Genomic DNA, 27,293 nt, shown 5'->3' with positions numbered 1-27,293 from the left:
CTGAAGGGAGGTAAATGTACATATGTGTACATACATATATATATATTAAAATTACATCAATTGGCAAAGGTTATGCTTGTAGAGAGAAATTACTAATCAAAGAAATGACTGCGTTTGGAAGTATGATTGATAAATGTGAAGAATGCTTTTGGTTAAATGTAAAAAATAATCAAAAGCTGCAATAAGTGAAGGCCATGTACATTCTCCCCATCCCCCACTCCTATTTTAATGGTTAAAGGTCAACATATTAAAGTTTCATACAGACTGAAAATACAAGGAGACTGTTCTGTTTATTTTTATCATTTAAAGTCTCTTTTGGTAAGCCAAATAAGAAAAGATTAGTAACAATATTTGTAGCAATTATTAATAAAATTTATGCCTACTGGAGCATTTCTGACTAATAGGAGATATAGTTCTGCAACTGAACTTACCCTAGCTTTTTTTTTTTTTTTTTTTTAAGGCAATTGAAGCTTTCTCTCTTTGTCAGCCAGCTTACTCCCACTTACTCCCACTATAGGGTCAGCTGAGTTATTTGCTCAGCTGAGTGATCTGCTCACAGGTGCAAACCCCCAAATAAACAGAACATACTTCTTAGCATACGTAGCACTGTTGTTCATGAAAATGTCAGTACTGCAAATGGGTCTAAAAACTGAAAGAAGAATTGCAGTATATTAAAAGATTTACATGATGCTCACTTTTATTTTTCAGGACCTCTTTGCCTTGGATGTGGAACCCTATCGGTATAGTGGTGTTAACATGACAGGATTCAGAATTCTAAACACGGAAAACAGCCAGGTGTCATCTATCATTGAAAAGTGGTCTATGGAGCGATTGCAAGCACCTCCTAAACCTGATTCAGGTTTGCTGGATGGATTTATGACGGTATGAATATCACTGTTTACTGTTCCTGTCAATGGAAAAACCTCATTTCTGTGATTAAGATTGTTTAGAGGCATGAGGCCAAATGTTACTTTAATCTTTATTCAGACAGTTGCTGGGGTGTTTGTTTTAATATTCTGTAGACTGAAAACATAGCATATTAGCTTTACTAAAAAATCACACATACTGTATTTTTCTAAATGATAATACCGCTTTGTAAATGTATTAATCCAGTCTGTATTTCCCTTCTTGGTGAAAATAGTGTGGCATCATGTCAAATCCCAACAAAAATCAAGCTAAATCACGTCTCCTTCTCTATATTTTCTTATTTTATTCATTTAGGTATCTCTTTCATAATGATGCTTAATGTTTTAGTAAGTGAAATTTTTACTATTTCACTTCTGCATAATTTTTTTTTTAAATTTATTTTATGAAAATTATAAAGAATTCCATCTTGCTGTCCTTTCCAGTTTCTTCACATTGACATAGATAGTATGATTTTTTTTCCCCTTCCATTGCCATTATTCTGGTCTCCCTTTAGTTCCTGAAAATCAAAATCACCTTCATGCAAATAAACTTTCATTGCTGGGTTTTAAGTGACTTTCTGTTCATTAGTTAAAATTAAATCTAATATTATAGTGGTAAGGAAGGATTTATTTGAAAACATATCCTGCATTAGGACCAATTTAATTTTCAAATTTATTGGAAGTTATTGCAATTTATTTATCTAATTTTCCACTTAGTCTGGACCAGGGGTGATATGTAACACCTTTGCTGACAGAGTTTTACTGCACTTTAGATTTTTAGAAGTGTTTTCATATTCAAATATTTCTTATTTGAAAAAATATCAGGTTCTGTTCCTTGAAGATTGGTACCATAGTTATATAGCAGTTGTTTAGATTATGTTAGATGAGCCATGTAACATAAGTAATCTTGTGAACATTTTTTTCTGTTGATAACATTTAAAGATTTTATGGATATTGCTACTAAATGACAATTGATATGAGTTTTTAAAAGTTAATTTTCTTTTTGTCTTGTTTTTAGAAAATGATCCTTTTAAAACAAAAATATTTTCTTTTATTGTTATTAATGGTGTACTGAAAATGAAAATTGGAAACATTTTTAAAATTAATTTATGCAATAGTTTCATTGTGTTGTACTTCTGAAGTATTGTATGATGGGATCTGTAAAGTTTAATTGTTCATTTATCTAAATAATTTCAAATAAGCAAATGAACATGCCAATATTTTAGAAACGTTTGAAGAATATATGTAGCTCATATAGAGCTACACTTTGGGCTTTATAGCTCAGTGTTATCGAGCTATAGTCATTATAAGCAATTACTGAGCTAAAGTCATTATAGAGCAATGACTTTGAAGTCATTGCTTCATGTTTCCTTTTTTGCATTAACTCTTTAATTCTTTGATTTTTACCCTTTTCAACATAAAAATTTTAGCAGTTCATCTCACTCACTGGAGTTGTATATTTTATGCTTTGATCAAAGATGTAATTGACCTCACACCTTTGGATGGTTTGAGTGCAAGCAATAGTTGTATTACCAGAACATGGGGCCATGGTCAAAGAAGTCACACAGCGATAGAGATTGGCATAGATTTCTGTGGGCCAGTCACATGTTTTTCATCTTGTGGTGCTCTAAAGAAAGTGCCATTCTCAGAAAAGATTCTGGTGTAAGGCAGAAGCTTATTATAGCTAGTGTACTCCATAAGACTACACGTTACAGCATTACTTTCCCTCAAGACAGAAGAGGATAAATAAGTGCATGAAAAGCATACAGGATTCTTTTCTGGAACCTAAAGAGCCCTCTTTGTACTTTTAAGTGGTTTCTGTAGTAACCGCAAGAACCAAGTATTCACACAGAATGCTGTGAATATTTTATGGGGATTGTTTATGGAGATGAAGCATCTAAATGCAGTTTGATTGCCTGAGTTTTAGATACCTGAGATATGCAGATAGCATCTAAAGGTTATTTAAAGGCCTAATAATCTTGATAAATTTTAGGTGCTTAAAGAGCTTTTATAATCTAGCTCTTAGATACAGAAAAGGCATACACAAGATGTAAGTTTTAAAATAAATGTCTTTGGAAGACATAAAAGAAATTTATGTCATGACATCATTGCACAAAGTTCTTCCTGTGCCCAGTGGAAAAAAATAAGTCATTTTATTGATTTACTGTCAATAGTTCTTAGGTTTGTCAAATTTGACTTACATTGCACTGTATTTAAAGTCAGAAATGCACTGAGGAATTAAAGGTGCTGCACAGATTCTAACTGCTGCTGAGGAATACTGTATGTAAATGATATGGGCTGAAATAGGAAAGTTGTTTTATTTTCATAGGTTGATGACAGCTTATTCAGTAAAATGGTAGCAAAAACCTGCTTAATGGGTTAATTTAGCTTGAGCCAACTAGCTAGATGCCATTTAACAAGATGTTAAAACACCTGAAACTCCAGTTTGCCAAATGAAAAACTGAGGTTTGTATATCTCTGAGTAGAGACCTCAGGCAAATCTGATTAGTTTCCAGAGGTGCAAAACCAGGCAGTTTTGGATCACAAAGTTTATAAGCTCAGTTGGTGTTTGTGTTGTGTCCTTCTTCTACTTCTCTACTATATGCAAATCAACTTATCCATCATGCCAGAGTTAGAACTGTCAATTTAACTCTGATATTTAATTATATTTATTTTAACATTTTGCTACTTGTAATTCATAGAGTTCCCAGTCTTATTTTTTTTTTCTGGTTTAAAGCTGTTTTCTATAGACATATGTAAATCTCTTATTAGGATGTTATTTTCCTCATAATCTGACCTGTAGTATACCAACATGATAAAAAGGGGGTATAAAATTTCATCTTGTCACTTTATAAGATTCCAAGTTAAAATTCCAAGTATGGAGCTTATAGATTTCAATTAGGGCAGTTTTTCCTTTGTTTCCAGGCTGATGCTCAGGAGAGGTCTGAGAAGGGTGATGCTTTAGCATACCTGAAAAGATTAGTGACAACAAACAAATTTTCCAGCACATGTCACTCTAGTTTTTGGGTTTCTGAACTTCCTTTGTGTGGGCTTTGGAAAAACAAATTTCACCTGCTTAATGAATGATAAAATATTTAAACATTCTATTATTTAATAAATAATAATTCTAAGGTAAATCTGTTCTGTGATGTAGGAGAGTAACTACAGAACAACCAGCTTTGTTCTTTCTGACTCTCAGGAGAGTCTGGAAGTATTTCAGTATCTATGAATTTGGATGTGTTGTGTCAGAGTATATAGATATTTTCTTTACACAAGCTTCTTGTGATAAAAGGTTTGCTTGTATATTTATTCATAAGAATCAAATAGGCATGATTTCTAGTAATGTCTAAGTTGGTGACTTTCACACAGTAGAACTGTGTGAATATGATGATTTTAATATGATACATAGAAATCCTGAGGAAGGTTCAGTGATTTACTTTTTTTGAAGTGGCTTTCATATCATGACTACTAATATATTAATAGATTTCATTTACGCTTTTGATGTTTTTTTCATATTTCTTAATTGGTCCAATGAAAATCAAAGTGCTTCTTATCTTTATAATGTAACAATAACAATCTAAATGTGTTGCTATATTTGTACCTCTATCATACCTATAGCAGACATGTGTGCACATGTGGTTTAGCTTAATAAGCCAGTTAAAAGATTATATTTTTTTCTGTAATCTGTAAAGTTTTTTTTTTCTGAGTATCTCAGCAGTCTTGAATTTAAAAATGCTCTGATTATTTTTTTGTATGAACATAGAATCATATGATCAATGGTTTGAGTTGGAAGGGACCTTAAGGATCATTTCGTTCCAATCCCTGGCATGGGCAGGAACACCTCCTACTCTTTGTCCTCTCAGACTTTACAAATGGGTGATTTTTAGTGTGTTTTTGTGGGTGTGTGCAAAGGTATGATGACAGATTTACGTATGTAAACTTGTGCTTCTGTTGGTTTGCCTTGAAAGTATTTCAACGCTGCAGATTGCGATTCAGAAGTAGAGAGACTGAAACTAGTCTGAAACAGAGGTAATCTTTGACTTGGAATAAAAGAGATATTTTTTTCTTCTAGAAAAATGAATTTATAGTGTAAGTCTAAAAAAATCAGAATGAAATAAAAATACTTACTTTATGTAACTAGCTTTTAGTTTGTAAAAAGTTTTGGTTTTGCAAGGGTTCATTCTGATTTAGCTTGGAGAAAAATTTGAATATTAGATTTTCCTGCAGGAAAAAAAAAAAAAGATCACGGAGTATTTTTGGTAAATTCTAACAGTGCTGTCATCTGTACTGTATTAATAAAAAGATGTTCTGTAAAACAGAGAAATATTGCACAATTTTCAAGAAACTTTGCCTTGGTATACCCGACTCAATGTCAAGTCTGTCCAAGTGGCACACACTGAAAAAGAAGAAAACAAAACAAAACAAGAAAAAAAAACCAACAGAATAGAACAGCATAAATGCACTCCTGCATTTATATATGACAGTCATCATTCAGACCAAGCAAAGTATAACGTGTATAGTGATAGCAGTTCAGAAGTCTTCTACTGTACAACTATTAATCTTTCACAGTGTTCTATGCCTCAAGTCAGAACTTAGCATTCATAATTAAGATGACATAACAAGTTCAGTTTCTTCATTAACATAAAGTGTTCCATACTAATTGCTTTTGCATATCATTCGATTTAGCTATCTGCTTTCATCTTATGTAGGAAGGAGTGTGCTTTTTTCTATTCAGATTATTAATTCCATGCTTTAATGTTCACTTTAGTAGCTGTATATGGCAGGTGCAGGAAAGCACTGTGGTACTTGAAGAATGCTATAGACCAGGCCAATACTGGGTTTCCTCAGAAAAATAATAGTTTTGGTCAGATGTATTTTGTAGGCTACCTCCCAGAAGGGAGAATGGTTTTGTTCTACGTGCTCTCTCTCTCTCTCTCCCTTTCTCGCTCTCTCTCTCTCTCTTTTTTAATTCTTTCTTTGTTTTCTGGACATAATGTGTTTTTCAAGCTTAATTCCACTCCAATGTGGAATGTATTTCTCAGCATGTGGAAACCAGTTGCAATAAAAATTTCGAATGCTATTAAATACTGAGGGCTTTTTTGCATATCCAGAATGGACTTATGGTGTATTTCTGTGTATAAGATTTTCATCCAAGTAGGAAAAAAAAAAAAAAAGCTTTTATGAATAAAAATTTGAAGTTTGTAAAAGTCTTTCTTGGATAAGGAGAGTAGATCCAAGGAAGTTTTCTTTAAATACATAATTGAAAAAACATGCAGTAATCACTACAGAAAATACATATATGTGTTTTTCTCAGTCACAAGTATATGCAGTGCATTCCCACCAAAGAGCTGTCTCAGACAGTCCTTCTGCATGATACAATAAAAATGCACAGGTGATAATTGCCTTAGAATTTTGAAATGGAAGTGAAAGAGTGAATAATGTTGGATTTGTAAAAGCATAGGTAATTGCACCTAAATAGTTCTCCATATTTGCACACCCAATACATTCATATATTCAGTACACATAGTCTTTGTTCATTTCCTCTGATTGTAAGAAAACTTCCACTAGTGGCCTCTTAACATCCAAATCCCATGATTCTCCTGTGAAGTCTAGTTTATCAGAATGTTCATTTCAGCTTTGTGGTCAGGAATATTAGTTTAATATTCTGAGAAGTATTATTGAACTTAATGATAAGACAAAGAATTGTTAAATAAAAGAATGGCAGAAGGACATTAAGTGTGGATGGACAACAATAGTGTATTTTCAGTTACATTAAATTAATATGGTTGAAAAATCCTGTAATGAATATGCCTGTTGTGTAAAGACAATGTTAAATGGTCAACTGTAATCAGGTGAAAGAGCCTGAAATCTGCGAGAGCTATTTGGCCTACTTTTTGATAAACCTTTATGAACCACGTTAAACTAATTCGATTAAGCTAATGCAGTTGAAAAGTTTACTTTTTTTCCATTCTAGACAAGATTGGAAGAAATTAATAAGGTGAGGAAAGGCTTAGGACCCATCTGAAACTGAAATTAAGAAAAGCGGGTCATTTTTTTGCCCTGATATAACCAAAGTTTACTCAAGTTTTTCATGAAAACGACAAGTAGCTTTCATATCAGAGAACTGGACATGAATAATATGGAGGGCACTCTTCTGCTGCTATGAAAGACAAGAATATATTTCCCAGGTTCAATACCCCGCTCAAAAAACATTTTACACAAGGAAATTTTACACAATCTATGTGTCTCTGATGCATTTTGATCGAAGTTAGGTGAGCAAAATACTACAGCAGTAAAGGAAGAGATTAGATTTTAACCAAACGATATTAAAATAGAGCTTTTAGTTACTGTCTCAAGAAGTCAGGGAGATGCAAAACTGGAAATGTACACTGCTAGTAATAGCAGTAGTTTGTATATCTGGTTCTTTTTATTTTTTAATCTAATTTTATTCTGAACCTCAATTTCTTAAGTATTTGTGTAGTATTCTACAAAATACTCTGCTTTCCTTTCTTCCCAAATGAAGCAAATATTTATGATGCCATCAAGGGCTTTCCTTCAGTACTCTTCTGAAGTTTAATTTACTTTATTTGACTCAATTCATCCTTAATGTCAGGATTTTCAATGACTGTATAAACCGATTTAAATAGCTGCATTATTACACTAGATACAAATTCTGCACTGTGAAGAAGAAAGTTCTATTAAAATTAAATTTTGTTTTCCTTTTGGAAAATAGACTTCTATGGTTACTCGGGGGTTAAAAATAGGTTCATTGCAAGTATGATATTTTCACTTGTTGAATTAGTGCTTTAATGAAGTTTAGGTGTTCATCTAGAGGCATTAACAGAACTTGCAGCTGCTTTACTTCCTAATTCCTTAGAGTATGCTTTGATTTCTTTAGAATAATAAATTATTTCATACATGTTTATATTTGTGATTTGAAATGGTGATCTTTTTAATTTAGTGATGAAGTTATTTTATGGAAGATAAAGAGGGCTTCCAATTTGTTGAATAACTTGTTAGAAATTAGTCGTTTAATTCTGTTAACAGCAAGAGGATATTTATGAGACTGCAATTTCTTATCTCTACCTAACAACTGAGAAATAACAGTTATATTTGAGGTAGCTAGTTAAATAATACTTCAGTAACTGTTAGCAGGCACTGTGACTGGACAGAAGGATTTGATGAGAAAAGGGTGCTGTTAAGTTTCTGAGGGTGAAAAAATCCATAAAAATAAAGAGAAATACTCATTACAGAAAGACAGCCTTGGATTGTGATTTAGAGCTTCAAAGAGGAAAGCTTGTTATGTAGACAGCTTTATAATTATCCCTTTAGCAAAAGGAATTTTCTGGATTTGCTGATGAGATGTGTTCAGTAAAACACTGTGGCAGCAAATGCATACTTCAAAGAAAACACTAAACAATTACTTATTACTGCATTACAAGCTAAGAATCTCCCCTAGGCACAGTTAAATTCATGAGTTTAGGGACTATGCAAGATTTTGTGCTGTCAGATGTTTTAGAAATATGTCAGCTATTTTGAGAATTAATTGCATTATTAAATATTTGACTCCTGCATGTAGTCTTTGTTGCTATTTTAGGAGACAAGATCTGTCAGAAACTTGCAATTCTGCCCTTGAAGGAAAGATATGCCCAAGTGTCATGTAGCATTTAGCAGAAATAAATTGCAGCTTCTCTCATATGGAAGATTTAGAATCATAGAATATCCTAAGTAAGAAGGAAACCACAAGGATCATCAAGTCAAATTCCTGGGTCTGCACAGAACTGCCCCAAAACCAGACCATGTATCTGAGAGTGTTGTCCAAACACTTGAACTCCAGCATGGCACTTCAGTGCCATGACCACTGTACTGGGGAGCCTGTTTAAGTGCCTGACCACCCTCTCAGTGGGTGAAGAACCTGTATTCAACCTGAACCACCCCCGTTGCAGCCTCTTGCTGATTCCACAGTATTCATCCAGATGTGGTTTGAGGATGTGTGTAGTTTATAAATATAGTAACACATATAATGCTTGTATGTTAGAGCTCTCGTGCTACATCTTTATGAAGTAATAGAGGGAACTCTTAGCATAACAGCAAGTAGGGACATGGCAGAGCTTGTGCAACCTACAAAAAATCATATGTAGTATGTAAGACTAGCTGGAGCATAGGGTATTTTTTGAAATAGGAACTTAAGTGCATTTACTCATGAAATGTGCAAGTATCTGCACTGTATGAAATTTAAAGGGGACTGTAACCCAGTATACCATAAACACCTTTTTCCAAGAAGATAATTGTCATAAGAGAAGCATTTTGAAATTCAGTGTAATCATTTATTTATGCACTATATTTATTGTAACCTTTCACAAAAGGTGAAACAAATTGCACTATTACTTTTATTCTGTTTCTTTGCTGTTATAGTTAAAGAATGATGTTTTTAGGAGCAGCATAATCAGAGCTGGTGGTCAGCAGACTTACTTGCAGGAATGAACAACTCTAGAAATCACTAGGTTACAGTTGTAGGATGTGGAATGGTGGCAGTGGAGGCATGAGTTATGTCACAACAAAAGTCATTCAATTTGTGGAGTGAAAGGACCAGCAATTTAGCCCCGTGTGCCCCCCAGCTTCACAGTGGCACTGCCTATTAGTTAGGGCTGGTATGTACTCAACTCAACAGTGAGGTTGAAAGGTATGTTGTAGGTAAAATCATGGCCCAATGGAAATCAGTGTGTGTGTTTAATTTGGCTAACCTTTAGTTTGCTACATGCATGCTTAGCTTAGATATGGTAATGCAAATACACTGAAGAGTTTTGTTTGTTTGTTTGTTTGTTTTTGATGGTGAATTAAATAATATAAGTTATAGTGGAGTGAAAAAGAGTGAAAATCATTTGTAAATATGTCTCTGGATATTCAGGCTTTTAATTTGGCCATAGTTTGGTAAGCTCTGACTGTCTCCATTCATTGTGAAAAACAAGAATGTGTTACTTTTTCTGTTACGATTCATATTTTCTAATTACTAGACTGGCTGACATAGCTGGTAGAAATAAGCAAGCTTCTGGGCATACCATTCTGTCTGCTGAAAAACATAGAAGGGCATGTGAGTGAATGTTTTCCTATTTTCAGATGTATATCAGTTTGCCTAATAGAATATATTACTTCTTCCTATAAATCCATTTTTTCTTATTTCCTTAAGCTGCAACAAACAGTTTCTAATTTTAGATGGGTTCATGTAGTACATGTAGTCTTCACTGGGACTTTCATTCAGATAAGATAAATGTTTACTGTTTTAAATTAATCTTGGGGTAACTCTATTTCCTGTTCACAATAGCATGGACTCAATTTTAGTGCCTTTCCAGATGCTACAGGATATTTTTCCTGGCTTCCACCTGCCCTTCCAGAAGAGCATAGGTCTCCCTATAAGTCCACAGTCATGTCTGCCCACCTTTTGTGTGTGTCTCAGGTATCCTTGAATATTTCAGATGGTGCTATATGCCTGTATTTAGGCAGCTTAATCAAGCTTCTAGCTAGAATTGTGGCAGTGCATATACTTTCCTCTTAAACAGACTGGTGGGAATACAGTGGCCACAAGTGCACATACAGAGCCATTAAACAGCATGTAGAAATATTCAAGCATCAACCTGAATCTGCATGTGAGTACCTTCGCATCAGGCTGGAGACAAAATTAATATGCTTTCAATATTATATGTTTTGTTTGTGCACTTCAGGCCTCTGCAGCCCCAAGCTACACTCAGCATGGGAACTAGGTGAAAAAATACTGTGCTAAATGCAACTATCATGGTGTAAATTGGAGATTTCAGATACTACACTTTTTATAGCCTTCATACTCCCATTTCCCAAGGCCTGAGAATATATGTAGTACGTAAGCAGCAGAGATAAGACTGTATACTATTTCAAATAAATGAGGGGCTATGTGATGTCCTGGAAATAAATATTAATAAAAAATATATATATATGCATCTTAATGCTACAGAATCATTCAGTCAAGCCTCGTGGTTAAATGCTATTGGAAAAGTATTATTTTGAGAAGAATATTCTGTGCATGAGATTTCTCTCAATATTTATAAAAACAAAATACTATTACTTTTTATCTCTACTTTGCAAATAGTATACACCTAGTGATTTGATTGTGGACAATATTACTTATGTAAAAGATAACCTCTTCTCTCCCTCAAAAGGTTTTATGTGACACATGGGTTCTTTACAGACTGTTTATACTTGCAATTATTGTGATTATGCAGAGTGTAGATGTTATATATAACAAAATTCATACACTGTTCTAATCTTAAATTAGAACCGGAAAATTAATGTTAAGTAGTAAATAATATTAGACTGTTTTGGATTTCTTAGTCTTATGTTTTCTTAAAATGCTACAGGGCGATTATTCTGACATAATTCCGTAGTTGGAATTATTTTGCAGTCATATTCCAAATAAAAATAACTCTGTATCTGAAGGAATATTCTTGCTGAGAAGAAACATTTACTTATTGATCTTTAAACTGAAAAAAAATATTTTTGTTACAATACTTGTAATTTTTGTCCTAGTCCATTGTCCTGTTCTGGACAGTGTGATTAATACTTCCTGTTAACATGTGTGTTAGAAGTAGGGTGTTCTTATGCAGGTAGTATCATAGTAGTGTGTATCTAGAATTGAAAGCAGGGAACATCAAGTTAGCAGCTGGAGAATTTCTGGCAAATTATTTCATTAAGTTGTTAGACTAATTCAGAAGGTGATATCCAGATATCCACAGACATCCTGACTGGACTGTCCTGGACTCCTTGGGGAAACCTGGCAAATCTATATATACCTTTTGACCAGTGGTTGTAGTACCAGTGGTACTAGTTTTCTAGTTGGCAGTGTAATACTGCTTTTTACAACCCAGAAATGTGTTGGCTTTTACTATTTTGTGGTCTGTTGATTGAGTTCCTGAAGTATTGGCAAGTATAGAGGCACAGGGAATTAATTTGGTGATATACATGGTGATATTTATAAACTTAAAAGTCTACTGTAGATACATATACCAATATGATGTACATAAAATTACACAGAAACAATAGTTTGAATAGGAAAATACAGTAATGTATATATTTTTGTAGTTTCTGAGAATCTAAGGGAGGTTAGAGAACCCGGGGAGGTTGTGGCCCCTCCATCTGGGTTTCACCCTCAGACCAGCAGGTGGACGTCTTTGTTACAGTAGAAGGCCCCTTCCTCTGCTGCTCCCAGAATACAAAATGGCCCACCTTCTGCCCTCCTGCATGAACTGCCGTGCACACTGATGCTTGTGCTCCTAAGGGACTGCCTTTGTACAGGGTTGGTGCTCCTGGCTCTGCCCAAGCCTCATCAGCCACCCTCATGAGGGCTGCTGGCTCCTGATGCAGAACCTAGATGCAGGGAACCCCTGCACGCTGTGATCCCCTGTGCTGCTGCCCAAAACATATGCCCTGGAGCTGATCACTGCGGGAGGTGTATGAACACTGAATGATGTTGTGGTGGTTTTAGTGACTAGAGCTTTTCGAGAGAGAGAGACAAAAAAAGGTGAAATTTATGTTCTTTTCTGCACCCACATAAATTGTGTTCATTCAATGAAATCAGCTGTTAGGTTAAAAATCAAGGTAGCTGCCAATTTTATTGCAGTTACTCTGAATTTGATTAGATCATCAAATAAATATACAAATGAAAGAAGAATAAAATGAAACTATAAAATGTGAAATGCTATAATGAACTGTATAGGTACTGAAGTTTGGCTTGGATGTAATAAAATTCATAAAAATAAGGTTTGTTAGCTCCTGCATCATTAAAAAATACTAAAATTATTTCAAAAAGTTGTGAATCAAGAGACTGATAAGGACGATGTCTCAGTAAAAATGTATTTATGAAAATGAGATCAGATGAGGGAGAAGACTCCAGAAGTAAATACTACAAGCAGGTTTTCAAATTTTTACATATATCACCATTTGCTTTTCTTTGTCTTCTGGGTATTAGCATATGTTCCTTTTACTATTGGCCAGAGTAGTCTTGGGAATCAAAATGTTTAGATTATCTGTATGAAATTTCTTTTATGTTGTTGGTTAGAATCAGAATGTTGGGGACCTCTATTGATTTGCAAGTAAGATCAAGGGAGAAAGTTCATCAGTAGAGCAGTGGGAGGGAAATCACTATCAGGAGGGAATCTTTATTATCTGAACACTAGGTATCAAAGTTGTTGGGGGAAAATACTTAAGGGCTTTTCTGAGAACATAAATTAGCAACAGCTAGCCAACTGGATCTAACGTGAGACTTAATAATGACTTGCTCCTAAAGAGTGAGCTCTTCCCTGAGATGATGTGTTCCTATCTCTTCATTTGCAGAGATATATTTGACTTTCCAGAACTGCTAAAGTATTATTTTCTTTGTGTTCCATAAGTTGTGGTAATTTTGCCTAATTTTTGAGACATTTTGCATTATTACAGGTAGGTGGTTTAGATTTGGCTAAGTTCAGTTCAATGTAAAATGTTTGGAAGATATTGAGAAGCTTTCCTTCAGGACTTTTTTAATAGCGTAAAAGTTCCTGTTATGATTTCTTTTATGAATCTTCTATTCCCTCTCCCCCCATGTTTTCTTTGACTTACCTGTTTGGAAGCGATAGGTAATAGCGCATAAAACCAATAAAGTATGCACTTTCTTATGGAGATAATAGGGAATTGAACAAAATGCCTTGACACTCAGATTATTGAAGCATTTCAAATGTTACATTTGTACATTTGGAGGCATGAAAAGAACATATGCAGTACCTTCTTTGTATAAGAACGACCTTGATAAACAGGAGCAGCTTCAGCGGAGGGCCAAAAAGATGGTCAGGGCAAGATGGTGGGTCTGGAGTGCTTGCACTGCGAAGAGAAGCCGAGCGGGAACTAGCCTGGGGAAAAGGTGGTCTCATGAGGACCTAACAGTAGCCTCCCAACACCTGGAAGGTTGTTATCAAGAAGTCAAGTTGTTTCTGGCAGTGCATAGTGTGAGCATTAGAGACAAAGATGTAAATTGAAAGAAGGGAGGTCCAATCTAGATACAAGAAGAAACTTTTTAATCATGAGGACAGTAAATCCATGGAAGAGATTACACAGAGAGGTTGTGTAGTTTCCATTCTTGGAGGTTTTCAAGATCTGGTAAAGTTCTCAGCCTGATCTGACCTCAGAGCTGACAGTATTTTGAGTGAGTGTTGGACTAGAGAATTCCTGAGGTCTCTTCAACTTCAACTATCTTACAGTCTTTAATGTATAGATAACTCATGTCTGTCCTGTGAGAGATTCATCTCCAGTAAAGCGCTATTTGATCTAAGGGAATCTCTCCAAAAGCCACATCTCTCTAAAAGTTAGAGCCATGAAAGCGAAAGCAGTACTCATATTCTTGAATAAGAATTGTAGATTAATCACACAGACATCATATAGTTGGAAAGAGAGTCTTGTTTTTCTTCTAGAAGTTACCTTTCTGTTTTGGGAGAAGCATCTGCATCTCTTCCTAATTTGCTTGTATTTTAATCCTCATGAGCATGTGAATTTTCAGATAACAACAAAGCTTCATTAAATATAGTGTGGTCCCAAACAGAATACTTTCATCTCATACAAGCACAGATGTGTCAGAATATATCAATTGTGGTATTATCAGACTAATATTAATATCAAAACACCTGGTGAATTCATGCAGTAGAAGAAAAAAGTACAGTGATCATTGCATCTCTTCTGAAAGACACTAAAATGTGTTTTTGTTAGATGTTTGTAAAACATTTGGAGATCTTTTTTAGATAGTCAAAGTTACTGCCCTTTATAGACATCTAGTCATACAGACATAATTATGTCCATAGCAAACAAACTTTACTAGTACTGAAAATTTAAATGGGTCCAATATTTTAAATGATAAGCACACCACAAAAAGAAACATTGAAAAATCTAATAATTTTGTGCTCTGTTCAGGATTTTGGCTGGCTTGCAATTTTTAAGATAAGGAAAATCACAAGCTGAGTTTTGTCTACCCTGTGTATTAACTGATAACGTTAAGTACTTCTCTTAAGAAACAGTGTTGGTGGTAGTCAGAGGCTACCTTCTTCTTCTCAGAGATATCCTTCTTATGTAGCTGTTGAACACGCAACCTTGCAGAAGACAGGGTGGCAAACCATCCAGAGCCTTTCCATGAGTAGCTAGTGGTCTAATAAATCACCAAATAGTGGCTTAACACATTCAGACATGTTCTTTCACGGTGGTGAAAGGCTTTGCTTGTTTCTGCTTGCAGATAAACTGCCCAGAGAATGAGTTTAATATCCTTTGCCTGTGCTTCAGAGTGAACAGTACATATATATTTCCTATTGAAGAAGATACTTTAACACTATGTGTGGAATTCACCTCTCCTACCTTAATCTATGTAAAATTTAGATGTTTAGTAATAGTCTATATTTCTTTTTCAATCAGTAGAGGAAGAATACTGGAATTTGTCCTTAAAATCTGCATAGACTGTATCAGTAAAGAAATGCCTAGATGATTGGCTCACACATTTAAATGTCTGTGCTTAAATAATAATAATAAATTCTTTCTGATATGTTTGGGTTTTTTGCTCATACAGACCTGCACACAATTTTTATGTTATTGTTCTTTGACTTCAGAATAATGGATTTACAGTTGTAATCTGCCTTGCCTGTGGCTCTGAGAAAATAACTATTCTTTAATATGGACCATATTTCTTTGGTGTCCTGTCTTGAATCGGTGACTGCATACACACCAAGATGATAACAGTTTTTGATAAGCTAAGTAAAAATGTACTGACAATATATTTGTATTGTCGAAGCTGTAAGTAAATAACATTGCTTTTTTTTCTTTTTTCTTTTTTTTTTTTGGTTTCCCCTTCACCCCCCTAATATAAAAGAATATTGTTGTTTTCAAGGCTGTTACCAGAGCATCAGCTGTTGATACTATCTCAATTTTTCTAGCAGTGTGTTCTATTTTAATTGTTGTGGACTCTTGCAGATTTTACCACCTGAAGGAAATAATGAGCTATTAATCCAGTAGAACTTGAATAACAAAGTTAATAACTGTATTAGAAACTGTAGCACCCTACACTACTTTACTCTTGATGCCATTTAGTAAAGATGCTCACTCATTATCTGTCCAAATCAAGCTATATTTTATAGAGACCTGAAGAAATTATCTCCTCTCATGTTGCACTCTGTGCAACAGAGCAGTTTATTTCTTGGCAGAGGTGGAGAGAACGAGGGAAGACTTTTGAACTCTTAAAAGTGATAGTAGTTTCATGTGTCAGAGTTGACAAAGCTCCAAGTTTTTTCTTTTGATAAGATTGTAACTGTTTAAAATACTAAAAATGTTTATGAAGTTCAATAGCATTTCAGATTAGCTAGAGACTACACTGCAGTAGATGGTAAGCTAAATTTACATAGGCTAATTTATTGTGATGCTGTTTTTTCAACATCTCATTCTCTGGACAACAGCAAGAATCCAAGGATTGCTTAAGAAAAAGAAAAACAACAAATACACTTCAATACTCGTTCAACACATCAGACCTAGAGGTCTCTAACTAGTAAGAACATATTTTTCATGTATATCTGTTTGTGTCTTATTCTAGTGGAGTAGTGCCCTCTGGGAAGACAAACTAGGGGAGAAAAATATTTCTGATTAAGTATGAGCTATCAGGTAGGCCAAGGTTAGATAATGAAGCCTTCAACAGTCAGTAATGGGGATAACATTAAATCTTTTGAGTTCACTGGGCAGTTGAAGTACCATGCTGGGAAAGCATATACTGTAGTTGGAATTTCTTATGAGGGGGTGATTGCATATTATTATAAAAATAGCTATGCTAAATGCATGGAAATTTTCTTCCAGAAAATTAAGGCCCCCTCTACCAGATAATGGCTCATAGGAGGAATGTAATGGTGGTGAAGTAAAATCTGGAAACAGATGATTTTCCATTAAATAGTCCATTGACTTTCCAGCTAGTCATCGTTTCCACCATAATGTATGTTTTTTTTTTTTTTTTTTCATAATCAAGCTCAAGCTGTTTTGATATGACTTGGGGAGGTAGTTCTTTGTTGTTGTTAAAAGGTCTGATTCATTAAATTATTATGCTTTTCAATTCAGGTTTAATTACTTATCCCAACTGGGATTTCTCTAGTGTGCCTGAATAGGTGTGTCATAATACATTAAATTGTTTTATTCAGTTTTACTGAATAAATATAAATGCCACCCTGTCTTCAGTTTGAATTTCAGTATCTTCTGGTATCCATGTGCATCTTTAAACATTTAATATTTACTGGATAATATTGTTGTACTAGATAATTCTGGCAATATGGCTCTGCTCTTCAGTTCTTCTTTTTTTTTGTGATTAATTATTAAGCTTTTTTAAAGATAAACACTTGAATGTTCCTTCTGACACTTGGTAAAAATTATTAATGTTTATAGTATACTGTGAGCAGATATATTATTTCCAAAAACGAAGAAAAAAACCCACATGCATTCCTATCTCAGGCTTGTAAACCTACTGAAATAATTACCCTCTTTCATACTTCTGTTTTTCCCCCCTCTCTCTCTAGTACATTTTTTTGCCAATATTTAAATCTAGTTTTATGCCATACCTACTGAATGATGTAATTTGGATACTTGGAGTAGGTTTTTGAGCAGTGTTATCTGTACAGAGTTAGTAATATCTGTTTGTCTATCTGATACGGTTAATTCAATGATTTTTTGAAGCTCTAGAGGTAGTAGAGATGAACTGTTTTCACAAAGATATGTATTCAGTAGGCAATAGATGTGATTAGAAGTAAATCTTTAGTTACATCACTGCTGGCTTATGACCATACTTTTAGGTTTTGTTTGCTGTGAAAGTTAGTGATTTCATTTTGAAGGAAATTGAAATAATTGGGTGATAGGTGATTGGTAGATACATTATTTATATGTTATTCTGATAAATATAAACAATGTGCAGGGAAATAAAATCATTTGTAATTAAATGGCCATAATGTACCAGTTGTTCATGGAACACTAATGGGTATTAATTAAATACCCATTAGTTTGGATCCAGGATGCAGAACTGAAAGATATGTTTTCACAATGGCTTGATGAAACTTACAAGAAATCCCCAATTAAAAAAATAATTAGAATGAATTTCCTTTTTAAGCTACTGTGTTTGAAAGGTGAGACTTCCTTTTGGAGGTTTACTTGTTTTCTCTTAGGCATTATCATTGTTTATTAATTTTCTTTAATAAGATGATGGTCAGGAAACTGAGATTATCTGTTTTCCTCTTTTCTACATATTGGCATTTCAGAAAATGGCTAGAATACTGGTAGCTTTAAGTAAAAAGTACTACATTGCACAAGCCTATCTTCATGCTCTTAAACAAAGGAATTAAACACGAAAACACACTGATACAGCAAATATAGCATTCCTCCTTGGAGAGCTGAATTTCAGCATGTGTTGCAATTAAATACTTACATTACTAATAATTGCTTTGGCTTTTCTTCAGATTCCTATTCTGTACAGACGAGCGGGATTTTTTCTTTCTTTTTTTTTTCTTTTTTTTCTTTTTTTTTCTTTTTTAAAAATGCAGATGTTTCTAATGAGGTAAAGAGAAGATTAGTGAATAAACCAGACTGAGAGTCCATTTTACGCTGTCTGCTGGTGGATTGGCCGCTAGAAGTGACAGAATTCTGTTGTAGGCATTTCTTGAAGTGCTGTTGCCTTCTCAGCAATATTGCACAGTAAACATCTCCATGGATAATAATAGACCCAGACCTGAAGATGGCCTGAGTTTTCACAAGAACCACCAGTTATTGAAAGAAGTTTCTAATGCCTCAGTGATCCCCTTTCATCTGAAAATTCTATATCTATGTAATAATAATGGCTATGATGATAATAATAATAGGAATAAAGACACAAACTGTTTAACCCCAAGGAAATCTGAGAAATAACTTTATTTTTTAAAACATTAAAATATATTCTCACTGAGATATTATTTTCTTCTCACTGGAGATATTTTATGTAAAATAAAAACGTACTAATAAAAATATTTGAAAAAGACAAAACTCATAACTAAGTATTTCTTTCAACTTGGAGAAGATGCTTTCTGTAAACAAATTACCAAAAGAAAAGAATCCCTATGACTTTGTGTCTAATCTGAAACTGAAAACACAGGATATCATTTATAAATGCTTATTATACTAAAAACAAATTCTGTTTCACAGCCATATTGAGCTTATGTAATTAATGATGGAAGTTTAGACAGAGAATCGCCTGTGAGAGCATTGGCTAGCATGCATTTGTCACAATATATATTCACAGCTTGAATTTTGCATGATCTGAACTTTCTTTACCCCACAGCAAGTTTTAGATTTTATGAACCATTGGACTTCTGGCAATATCTAGGTGTGCTTCTGCATTCCAAAAATAACATACAGAATTGCTCTATTTCTTATCTTCTGCTTAAACCATTAAGAGTTGGCACTAAAGTAACAAAATGGATATACTGTTGTTGCTGCCAGTGGTGTGAACCTGGCTGCATGATTGATTTTACTTTCATTCCATTGTTACAGTAAGATAAGTAGTACCTTGAGCAATAGCAGTAAGGAAGCCTTGTTTCCTATGGATTTGTGTCTCCTAGGTGATTAACTGGTATGGAAGGCAGTAACAGTTGCAACTGAATTGTTTTTTATACAGTTAGGGCATCTCTCCTGTGTGAATTCTCAGGAAGTTCAGACTGATGAGGCAGCCATTTCCTCAGTGGGATATTCAGTCAGGCCTCTCTTTGCTTCATCACAATTTTCATATTTCTGAGACCTCTGTGCTTGTATTACATCTGGGAAACAGTGGGTCCCCTTTTCTAACACATTTCCTCTGTTGCTTTTTCTATCCTCTACCCATCTCATGATGTCTCCTCACAGAAGAGCTGGCTGAGATTGTTTATTCATATTATCTTCCTTTTCTTCTTCTTCTTCTTCCCCCCCCCCCCCCTTTTTTTTTCTGTTTTAAAAAATGATGCCATCTATTTTTAATGTTATGTATAAAGCTTTTAAGACTACTTATTTACTACTTATTTACTACTTATTTTTAAGACTACTATTTACTACTGTCTATGTTGATGGCTATTTCTTGAACGTTACTAGTACAGTATGATAAAAGAGAGAAGTGGGGTAGAAAAGGAAAGGAAAAGACTGATTAGTTTGGCTATTAAATGTGACATTGTGAACTGTTACTATGAAATTGTCTTTTATTTTTTTTCCCTAAAAAAACTAAACCAGTAAAAATAATAATAATAAAAACCCTAAAACCTAAAGCCTTAGCAAAATAAGGCTTTAAAATAAGGCAAGTTATCATTGTCTCAGTTGAGCATTTGTGCTAGTGTTTTCAATATTCCTTCATTTATACAGACCTGTTGTAATGTCTTCTGATTGAAAAATTTATTTTTTATAGTAGTGTTCTAATAGCTTTGAGATATTTAACATTATTACTGCTTTACACATTCACTCACACAGTGTTGCAAATGATTCTAATACCCACTCAGAGACGGTACGTGTAACTATCATGCATAACAACTGTAGTTTCAGCACTTGGCAGATGTGTAACTGATAGTAGTGGTGCTGTGGTTGTATGTCTGTGATACAGATATTGAGGAATAGTTTCTAATAGGCTATCAACCAACAGAGATGTATTTAAAATTACAGAACATTTCAAAATAAGAATTAAATACCTTTTCTGTACATATCTTCTATTGCTATTAATTTCTTAAATTGTGATATTTCATATGGCAGTTAGTGATCAGAAGGGACATGTCCCTGTTTAAAATTTGTTTTTGTGTAAAATACTCCTTCCCTCCCACCCCAACCAACCAACCAAAACCCAAAAAAACAGAAAGAACAACAGAACAAAACAAAAACACAAAAAAACTAACAAAAAATCAAAAAAACTGTTTTCTTTGATATTCATAACATGCCTTCAGCTCCCTAGCTTGGCTTGAATTTGTTACTACATTTAACCTGTGATTAATGAATACAAATTTGAATCACAAAGCATGAGAAAGGTGGTGTAAATCTAACTGTACATACATGATCTATAGACTCAGTCTCAAAAATATATCTGAAACTGATGTTTTCATTGAAATCTGATTTGCATAGGACTGGACTGTCTTCAAGCATGTCATGATTTGAAGAAACTTGCCTTTGCAGAACCAGAATTCTTTATGTTCAGAAAGCAAATGTGTATATGTATAACCTCACAAAGAGATCACTGAACTAATGACTTAACTTCTTCAAGATCCTGGCAGTGACTGAAACCAGTGAGAGAATATTGCCAATTTGAAGCATACACATTTTAAAATGTAAAATATGTACTTTAACAAAAATATGAAGAGTAGTGATGATTTATTTGTAGGCTTTTATATATTTAATTGTATGTAAATATGTAGATTTACATTTTGGGTCTCTTTCTAATAACGTTGAGACGTATGTATGTTTTCAGTTCTTACCCTGTAATTGTGAGGTTCATACTTCTAAAAACCAGAGTTGAGATTTAATGGAATAACTTCAGCAAACAAAGTTAAAGAACAGTGGATTTCTGGAGTGTAATAATCTATGATCAAGATATAGCAAAATTAGAACTACATGGTCATGGTTGGCCAGTTTTTTTTCTTTCTTTCTTTTTTTTTTTTTTTCTGAAATCAGTTTTGTATAAGAAGTCCATTTAATATATACTGAAATGTGGCTTACCTCAATGGATAAGGTCCAGACATCTACTTTATTCTTCAGGCACAAGTCTAGATATAGATGTTAAGAACCCCACATATGAGGGTGTAGTACTTAGGGACATAGTTTAGTGATGGTACTTGGTAGGTCAGGTTGATGGCTGGACTTGGCAATGTTAAAGGTCTTTTCCAACCCAGATGATCTATGATTCTATGAAGAGGGCAATTGGCTGGTGCTTCTATGGCTTTATTTTAAAATATGTATTATTTGTATGCAGATTTTTCATTTGTTTATTTAATTATGACCATTAAAGTAGAAATTTCTAGTAGAAATCAGCTATCCCCCTATACACAACACCCCTTATGACAATGTGTGAAGATGTTACTTGAAACTATGACTAATTGTGTCTAAATGTAATGCAGATATATCTAACAGAAAAAGTGCTTGTAGAATGAACTTAGATGGGTAGTTTTGGGTCATAGTTTTTGAATAGCTGAAGCTGTGTACCTGGCCGTACCTTCCTCAAAAGGATAAAAGATTAACCTCATGGATTCTTGTGGAATACCTTTGTATTTTGCCTAAAACATTATCTGCTTTGCTTTGGCAAAGAATATTACAACACACTGTTGGACCAGAGTTCTGTATGATTAAATGGTTTACCATTTTCAATGTATTGCTAGCTATCTGTATAATTAGCTAAAATATATCTAAATGTTTTAAGTGCTAAATACTGTTCAGAGAAGAATGAAAATTCTGTATTTTATGTAACAATATCAACACAAAAATTCCACTGCTATAATCAGGAAATTTTATCAAGTAATTTGATTACAGTTAACAATAGAATTAAACCTTGTGCACCTGACAGATATATAATGGAAAATGTCAGTCTTTGCTAGGGTTGTTCTATTAACAACTGCAGTAAAAAAATAATGTAGTTAAAAATATTTTTGGCGTTGTATTTTCTATCTAATATGTGAAAAATGTATTCAATTAATGTTAGAAAAACAAAGATCTTTTCAGACAAAGCTACAGTTGGATATTAGAATTTTAATTTTTCTCCTGTGTCCTGTTCTAATTAGGACTAATGAATGCCAAAAAGAAAATGGAAGAAAAAAATCACACTGAGATCATTTTTCTTATTCTGCTTTGCTTGAAAGTGACTATTTCACTTTGAGCCATTACAAGAAAAGAACTGCCTTACTAATTACAGCACTTTTCTACCCCATAGACAGATTCAAGAAATAACTGTTGCATGCTGAATAACCCCTTATGAAAACAATGTCCAAAGAAGACATCCAGTCCTCATTAAATATAGTTCTGCTTGGCTGCTCTGCACTTTTAATAGGAAATGAAGAACAACTGTGTGAAATACACCGTCGGTTGCTTTGTAGCAATATGTCAATGATATTCCAGCAGTTAATGGGAGTCGATGAAAAGGGATAGCTTCTGTAAGTGGTGCTTTATTTTTTATGCTTTAAAAGAACTAACTGCATCATGTCCTCATGAATTGGTTGAAGCTGTGTTTTGATAATAAACATGCAGTTCATATGGGCATACAAAGAAAGAATGAAGTATGACAACATAGAGTGTAAACATCCATAATTGCTTATGTAGACAGCAGGAGAATCACAGGCAACTGCTGATGACTGAAGCACCTTTAAATGAAGATGAGTTTTTTAACTGGTGAAAATTAGTAAGCATGCTGTAGGTAATAAATAGTCAATATACAGAAATAATTTCAGCATGTTTGAACAGTAAGCTTTAAAAGAGAACATAAAATTATGAAAATATTCAGTATTTTTGGTCCTTTATACCCAGCATGATGTTTATGTTTGGCATTTTTAAGCCCAGTTAGCTTTTGACATACAAAGCTGTAGATGTCCTCACATATTCTTCTCTCAACTGAAAAACAACAACAAAAAAGGAAATTGGAAGATCTGAAAAACGTGAATTTTTGTCCAGAATCTTCAAATACTAATCCTTTTCCTCTTATATTGCTTTAGGTTCTGTTAATGTTCATTTAAATTGAACACAGTTCTCACACAAGAGTAGTATTACTGTATCTTGACAGTTCTTAGGTAGCACTTGGAAACCAAATAGTTTATGTAATTAGGAGACTAGAGTCTAATAACTTAATTTGTTCATCCACACATAGATGTCTAGTAATATTTGACTTACTCTCTTATATTTCACCAGACCTCCATCTGCCAGTCAAAGGAGTTTTCTTTATGTTATAGGTAAATGTAGGCAAAATTATCAAAAGGAAAGTGTTTTACAAATGGGAGGTCGAGGACTTGTGAGGAGAAAAGGGTTCCAGGCTCTGCTTTATGGAGGTTTCACACTTTCTCAGGTATTTAAGTCTCCTTAATAAAGGGCAGTGTTTCTTTTTGTCTTGAGCAGTTGCTACTGGCTAGCTGAATCAGAATGCTGGCTCAGATGAATGGAGGTCTGAAATGTGCATTTGCATACAGAGTTGTTTAGGACATGTGGCTTCTAATCTGAGGTCCAGATGCTTAAAGGTTCATTGCAGTGATACAGAATACAAACATATATATATATATATATATATATTTTTTCCTGTGGTCCCTAAAATTTTACAAATTCAGTTGCTTGGCTCACCTTGAGAGAAGTATTTAAGAGGATACCACAAATTAGTTAAGTGGCATGTCTAGGTAGTTGAACAAAGGTTCAAGAAGTACAAAATACCAGTTTCAACTTAGTCTAGTCCTTCCAATGTAGAAAAGCAATTATATTAAATAAATTTTACCTAATGTAAAATTAGATATATCACAATGTGCATCATCATGTAGATGATGACTGGTGCACAGACTTGGAAGAACTATTACTTAGGTCTTCATGATGTGTTCACTTATTTTGTCAGTACCATTAATGAAAGATATTAAAAACTGAGTAGGTTTTCACAGAGAAGGACAACTGAGGCTTCTTGTTTCAGAACTTATGGTAAAATTAGCATGTATTTTCAGTATGTATTCAGAATATATAGCACTCACATGGAAAACAGTAAAATATTCACTCTAGAATTCATGCAGTGAATTACAGAGTTGAATGTCACTGAATGAAAAATAAAATCTTGAAGGTAATTAAGTCCTATATTTCTTTACTTATTATTTAACCAGTTGAGAGAAGTGTTTTGTCTGAGAAAGTAGCTACAATTTCTGTATTGATTTTGAATAATAAAGCACTTTTTGAGAAAAATACTGTTCAATTCCATTTTTTCTCTTGTTTGTGTGAGGGAATGGAAACATCAAATCTTAGAATCATTTAAAAGACCTTCAAGATCATCAAGTCCAACCATCAGTCTGACCTATGAAGTCCTATTACTAAACCATGTCCTTTAATGCCACAACATTTTGATATATGAAATATTCTGATACAATAATTTTGTAACTAGAGAGTAATATTTCAAAAAATTATTTAGGATCTTTGTTCAAGTTTCAGTGTAAAAAAGAGGTTTTACAAAGTGAATGCAGCAAGAAGTTATGTGCTAAACTCTCTAGAATAACAATGTTCCTGTTGTCTCCAGCTTCTTCAACTTGTTTTCATAGCAACTTGCAACTTGCTGAACACCAGGGATTTGTCGGTAGGGTAAGAGGCAGTTTCCTCAGGTGGGTAGTTAGTGACATTGGTTTGTGATGTTTAATGGAATTGGAATACATTTTTTAAAAAATGGTTCTTTTTTGACAACCTTTTATTAGCAGCCAGCAATTAAATGTATTAAGAGCCCTTGTTCACACTCTTTCAAGCCACAGAACACCAAGGGATGTATATGTTATAATTACAATTATCCATTCTCATCATTGTCCTGCTGAGGAATGCAACTGTAATTCTGGCAGAGAGACTATGTAGTTGGCTTGCTGTCCTTGGACTGCAGATGTCTAATTGCAGGCAACCATTTCATTTCAAATGGCTCATTAAAGCAGAAGCCATTTAGCACTGCTAACATGGATCTGCATCCATGATTATGCATTTAATTAGAAAAGTGCAAGCTTTTTTTCCATTGTAATCTGAATTTACAAAATTCCTCCTGTGTAATGTGTTTTGGAAGAACTTGAATGGCTTAATTTATTTATTATTATTATTATTTCCTTCTCTCTTTTTTTTCTTTTTTCTTTTTTCTTTTTTTTTTTTTTCCCCCATGCTTAATATCTGTTATCCATCTGCAAACTTGGTAAGCCACATTGTATGCATCTGTGTTTCACAAGTGTTGCAATTTTCTGTGCTATATCTAGTTTGACTTAGTCTGAAAAACATTTATTCTGCCACTTTGTGTCTGTAGCTAAAACGAGTTTATAAGAACTTTATAAGTTTACATTCTACATCTCTATAGACCTCATCCTGAGAAACTAGCTACTTGTAAAGTAATAGGATCAGCTTAACTTTTCTGGTCTTTTCTCTGTTCTTTTAGCATAATTAAAAAGGATTTCAGTGTAAGCGGGAAAGGTAATGTCTTGAGGTCCTTTCTTCTTTCCTTGAGCTCTGTGGTGTACTTATTGGCCATTTGAATGTGTGTCTGTCTAGGTACCACACATTTTGCCTAGCATAATTGGGACCCAGTTAAAAATTGCATTCTTGATAGATTTCCCTCCTCCTATATATGTTATACTCTTCATTTTTCTAGTGGTTAACATTCTATATTATTTTGGTTTAGTTAGTATGTAATCTGGGGGTCCTGTGAAGTTTTTTTGTTTTCCTCCATTGTGAAATATGAACTACAAATTTTTATATTTGTAAATACAACTGTATCTCTGCAAGCAAAGATAATGGACTCATCTTTCATCAAGGGTAAATCATGCCTGACAAATCTGGTGGCTTTCTACGATGGAGTGACTGCATCAGTTGACAAAGGAAGACCGATTGATGTCATCTACCTGGACTTCTGTAAAGTCTTTGACATGGTCTCACATAGCATCCTGGTCTCCAAATTGGAGAGAGATCGATTTGATGGGTGGAACATTCAGTGGATAAGGAATTGGCTTGAAGATAGCACCCAGAGAACAGTGGTCAATGGCTCTATGTCCAAGTGGAGGCCAGTGACAAGTGGTGTACCTCAGGGGTCTGTCCTGAGACCAGTACTGTTTAATATCTTTATCAATGACATAGACAGTGGGATCGAGTGCACACTTAGCAATTTGTAGATGACACCAAGCTGAGAGGTGCAGTTGATACTATAGAAGGAAGGGATGCCGTTCAAAAGGACCTGGAAAAGCTTGATAAGTAGGCCCATGTGAACCTAATGAGGCTCAGCAAATCCAAGTACAAGGTGCTGCACCTGGTTTGGAGCAACCCCAGACATGAGCACAGACTGGGAGAAGAACTCATTGAGAGCAGCCCTGCAGAGAAGGACTTGAGGGTTCTGATAGATCAAAAGCTTGACATGAGCCAACAGTGTATGCTTGCAGCGCAGAAGGCTAACTGCATCCTGGGCTTCATCAAAAGAGGAGTGGCCAGCAGGTCGAGGGATGTGATTGTCCACTTCTACTCAGCCTCTTCTGAGGCCCAACCTGGAGTACTGCATCCAGGTCTGGGGCCCCCAGCACAAGAAGGATGGGGGTGCGGAGGAGGGCCACAAAGATGATCAAGGGGCTGGAGCACCTCTCCTATGAAGAAAGGCAGAATGAGCTTGGGATATTCAGCCTGGAGTAGACA

The 27,293-nt window shown here is 34.4% G+C and overlaps 1 protein-coding gene across 6 annotated transcripts in view; it reads left to right on the top strand.

The window, feature by feature from the left end:
• GRIK2 (glutamate ionotropic receptor kainate type subunit 2) overlaps positions 1-27,293 on the top strand; it is a 413,364-nt gene that overhangs the window by 164,410 nt on the left and 221,661 nt on the right. For all 6 annotated transcript variants that reach the window (XM_048054417.2, XM_048054420.2, XM_048054416.2 and 3 more), the window contains one exon: positions 709-882. In XM_048054417.2, coding sequence (XP_047910374.1) covers positions 709-882 — 174 coding nt within the window. The remainder of the gene's footprint in view (positions 1-708; positions 883-27,293) is intronic.

Source organism: Anser cygnoides, chromosome 3 (genome assembly GCF_040182565.1).
Source record: "Anser cygnoides isolate HZ-2024a breed goose chromosome 3, Taihu_goose_T2T_genome, whole genome shotgun sequence".
In the NCBI taxonomy this organism is placed as follows: domain Eukaryota; kingdom Metazoa; phylum Chordata; class Aves; order Anseriformes; family Anatidae; genus Anser; species Anser cygnoides.
This window is presented reverse-complemented; position numbering and strand designations above follow the sequence as displayed.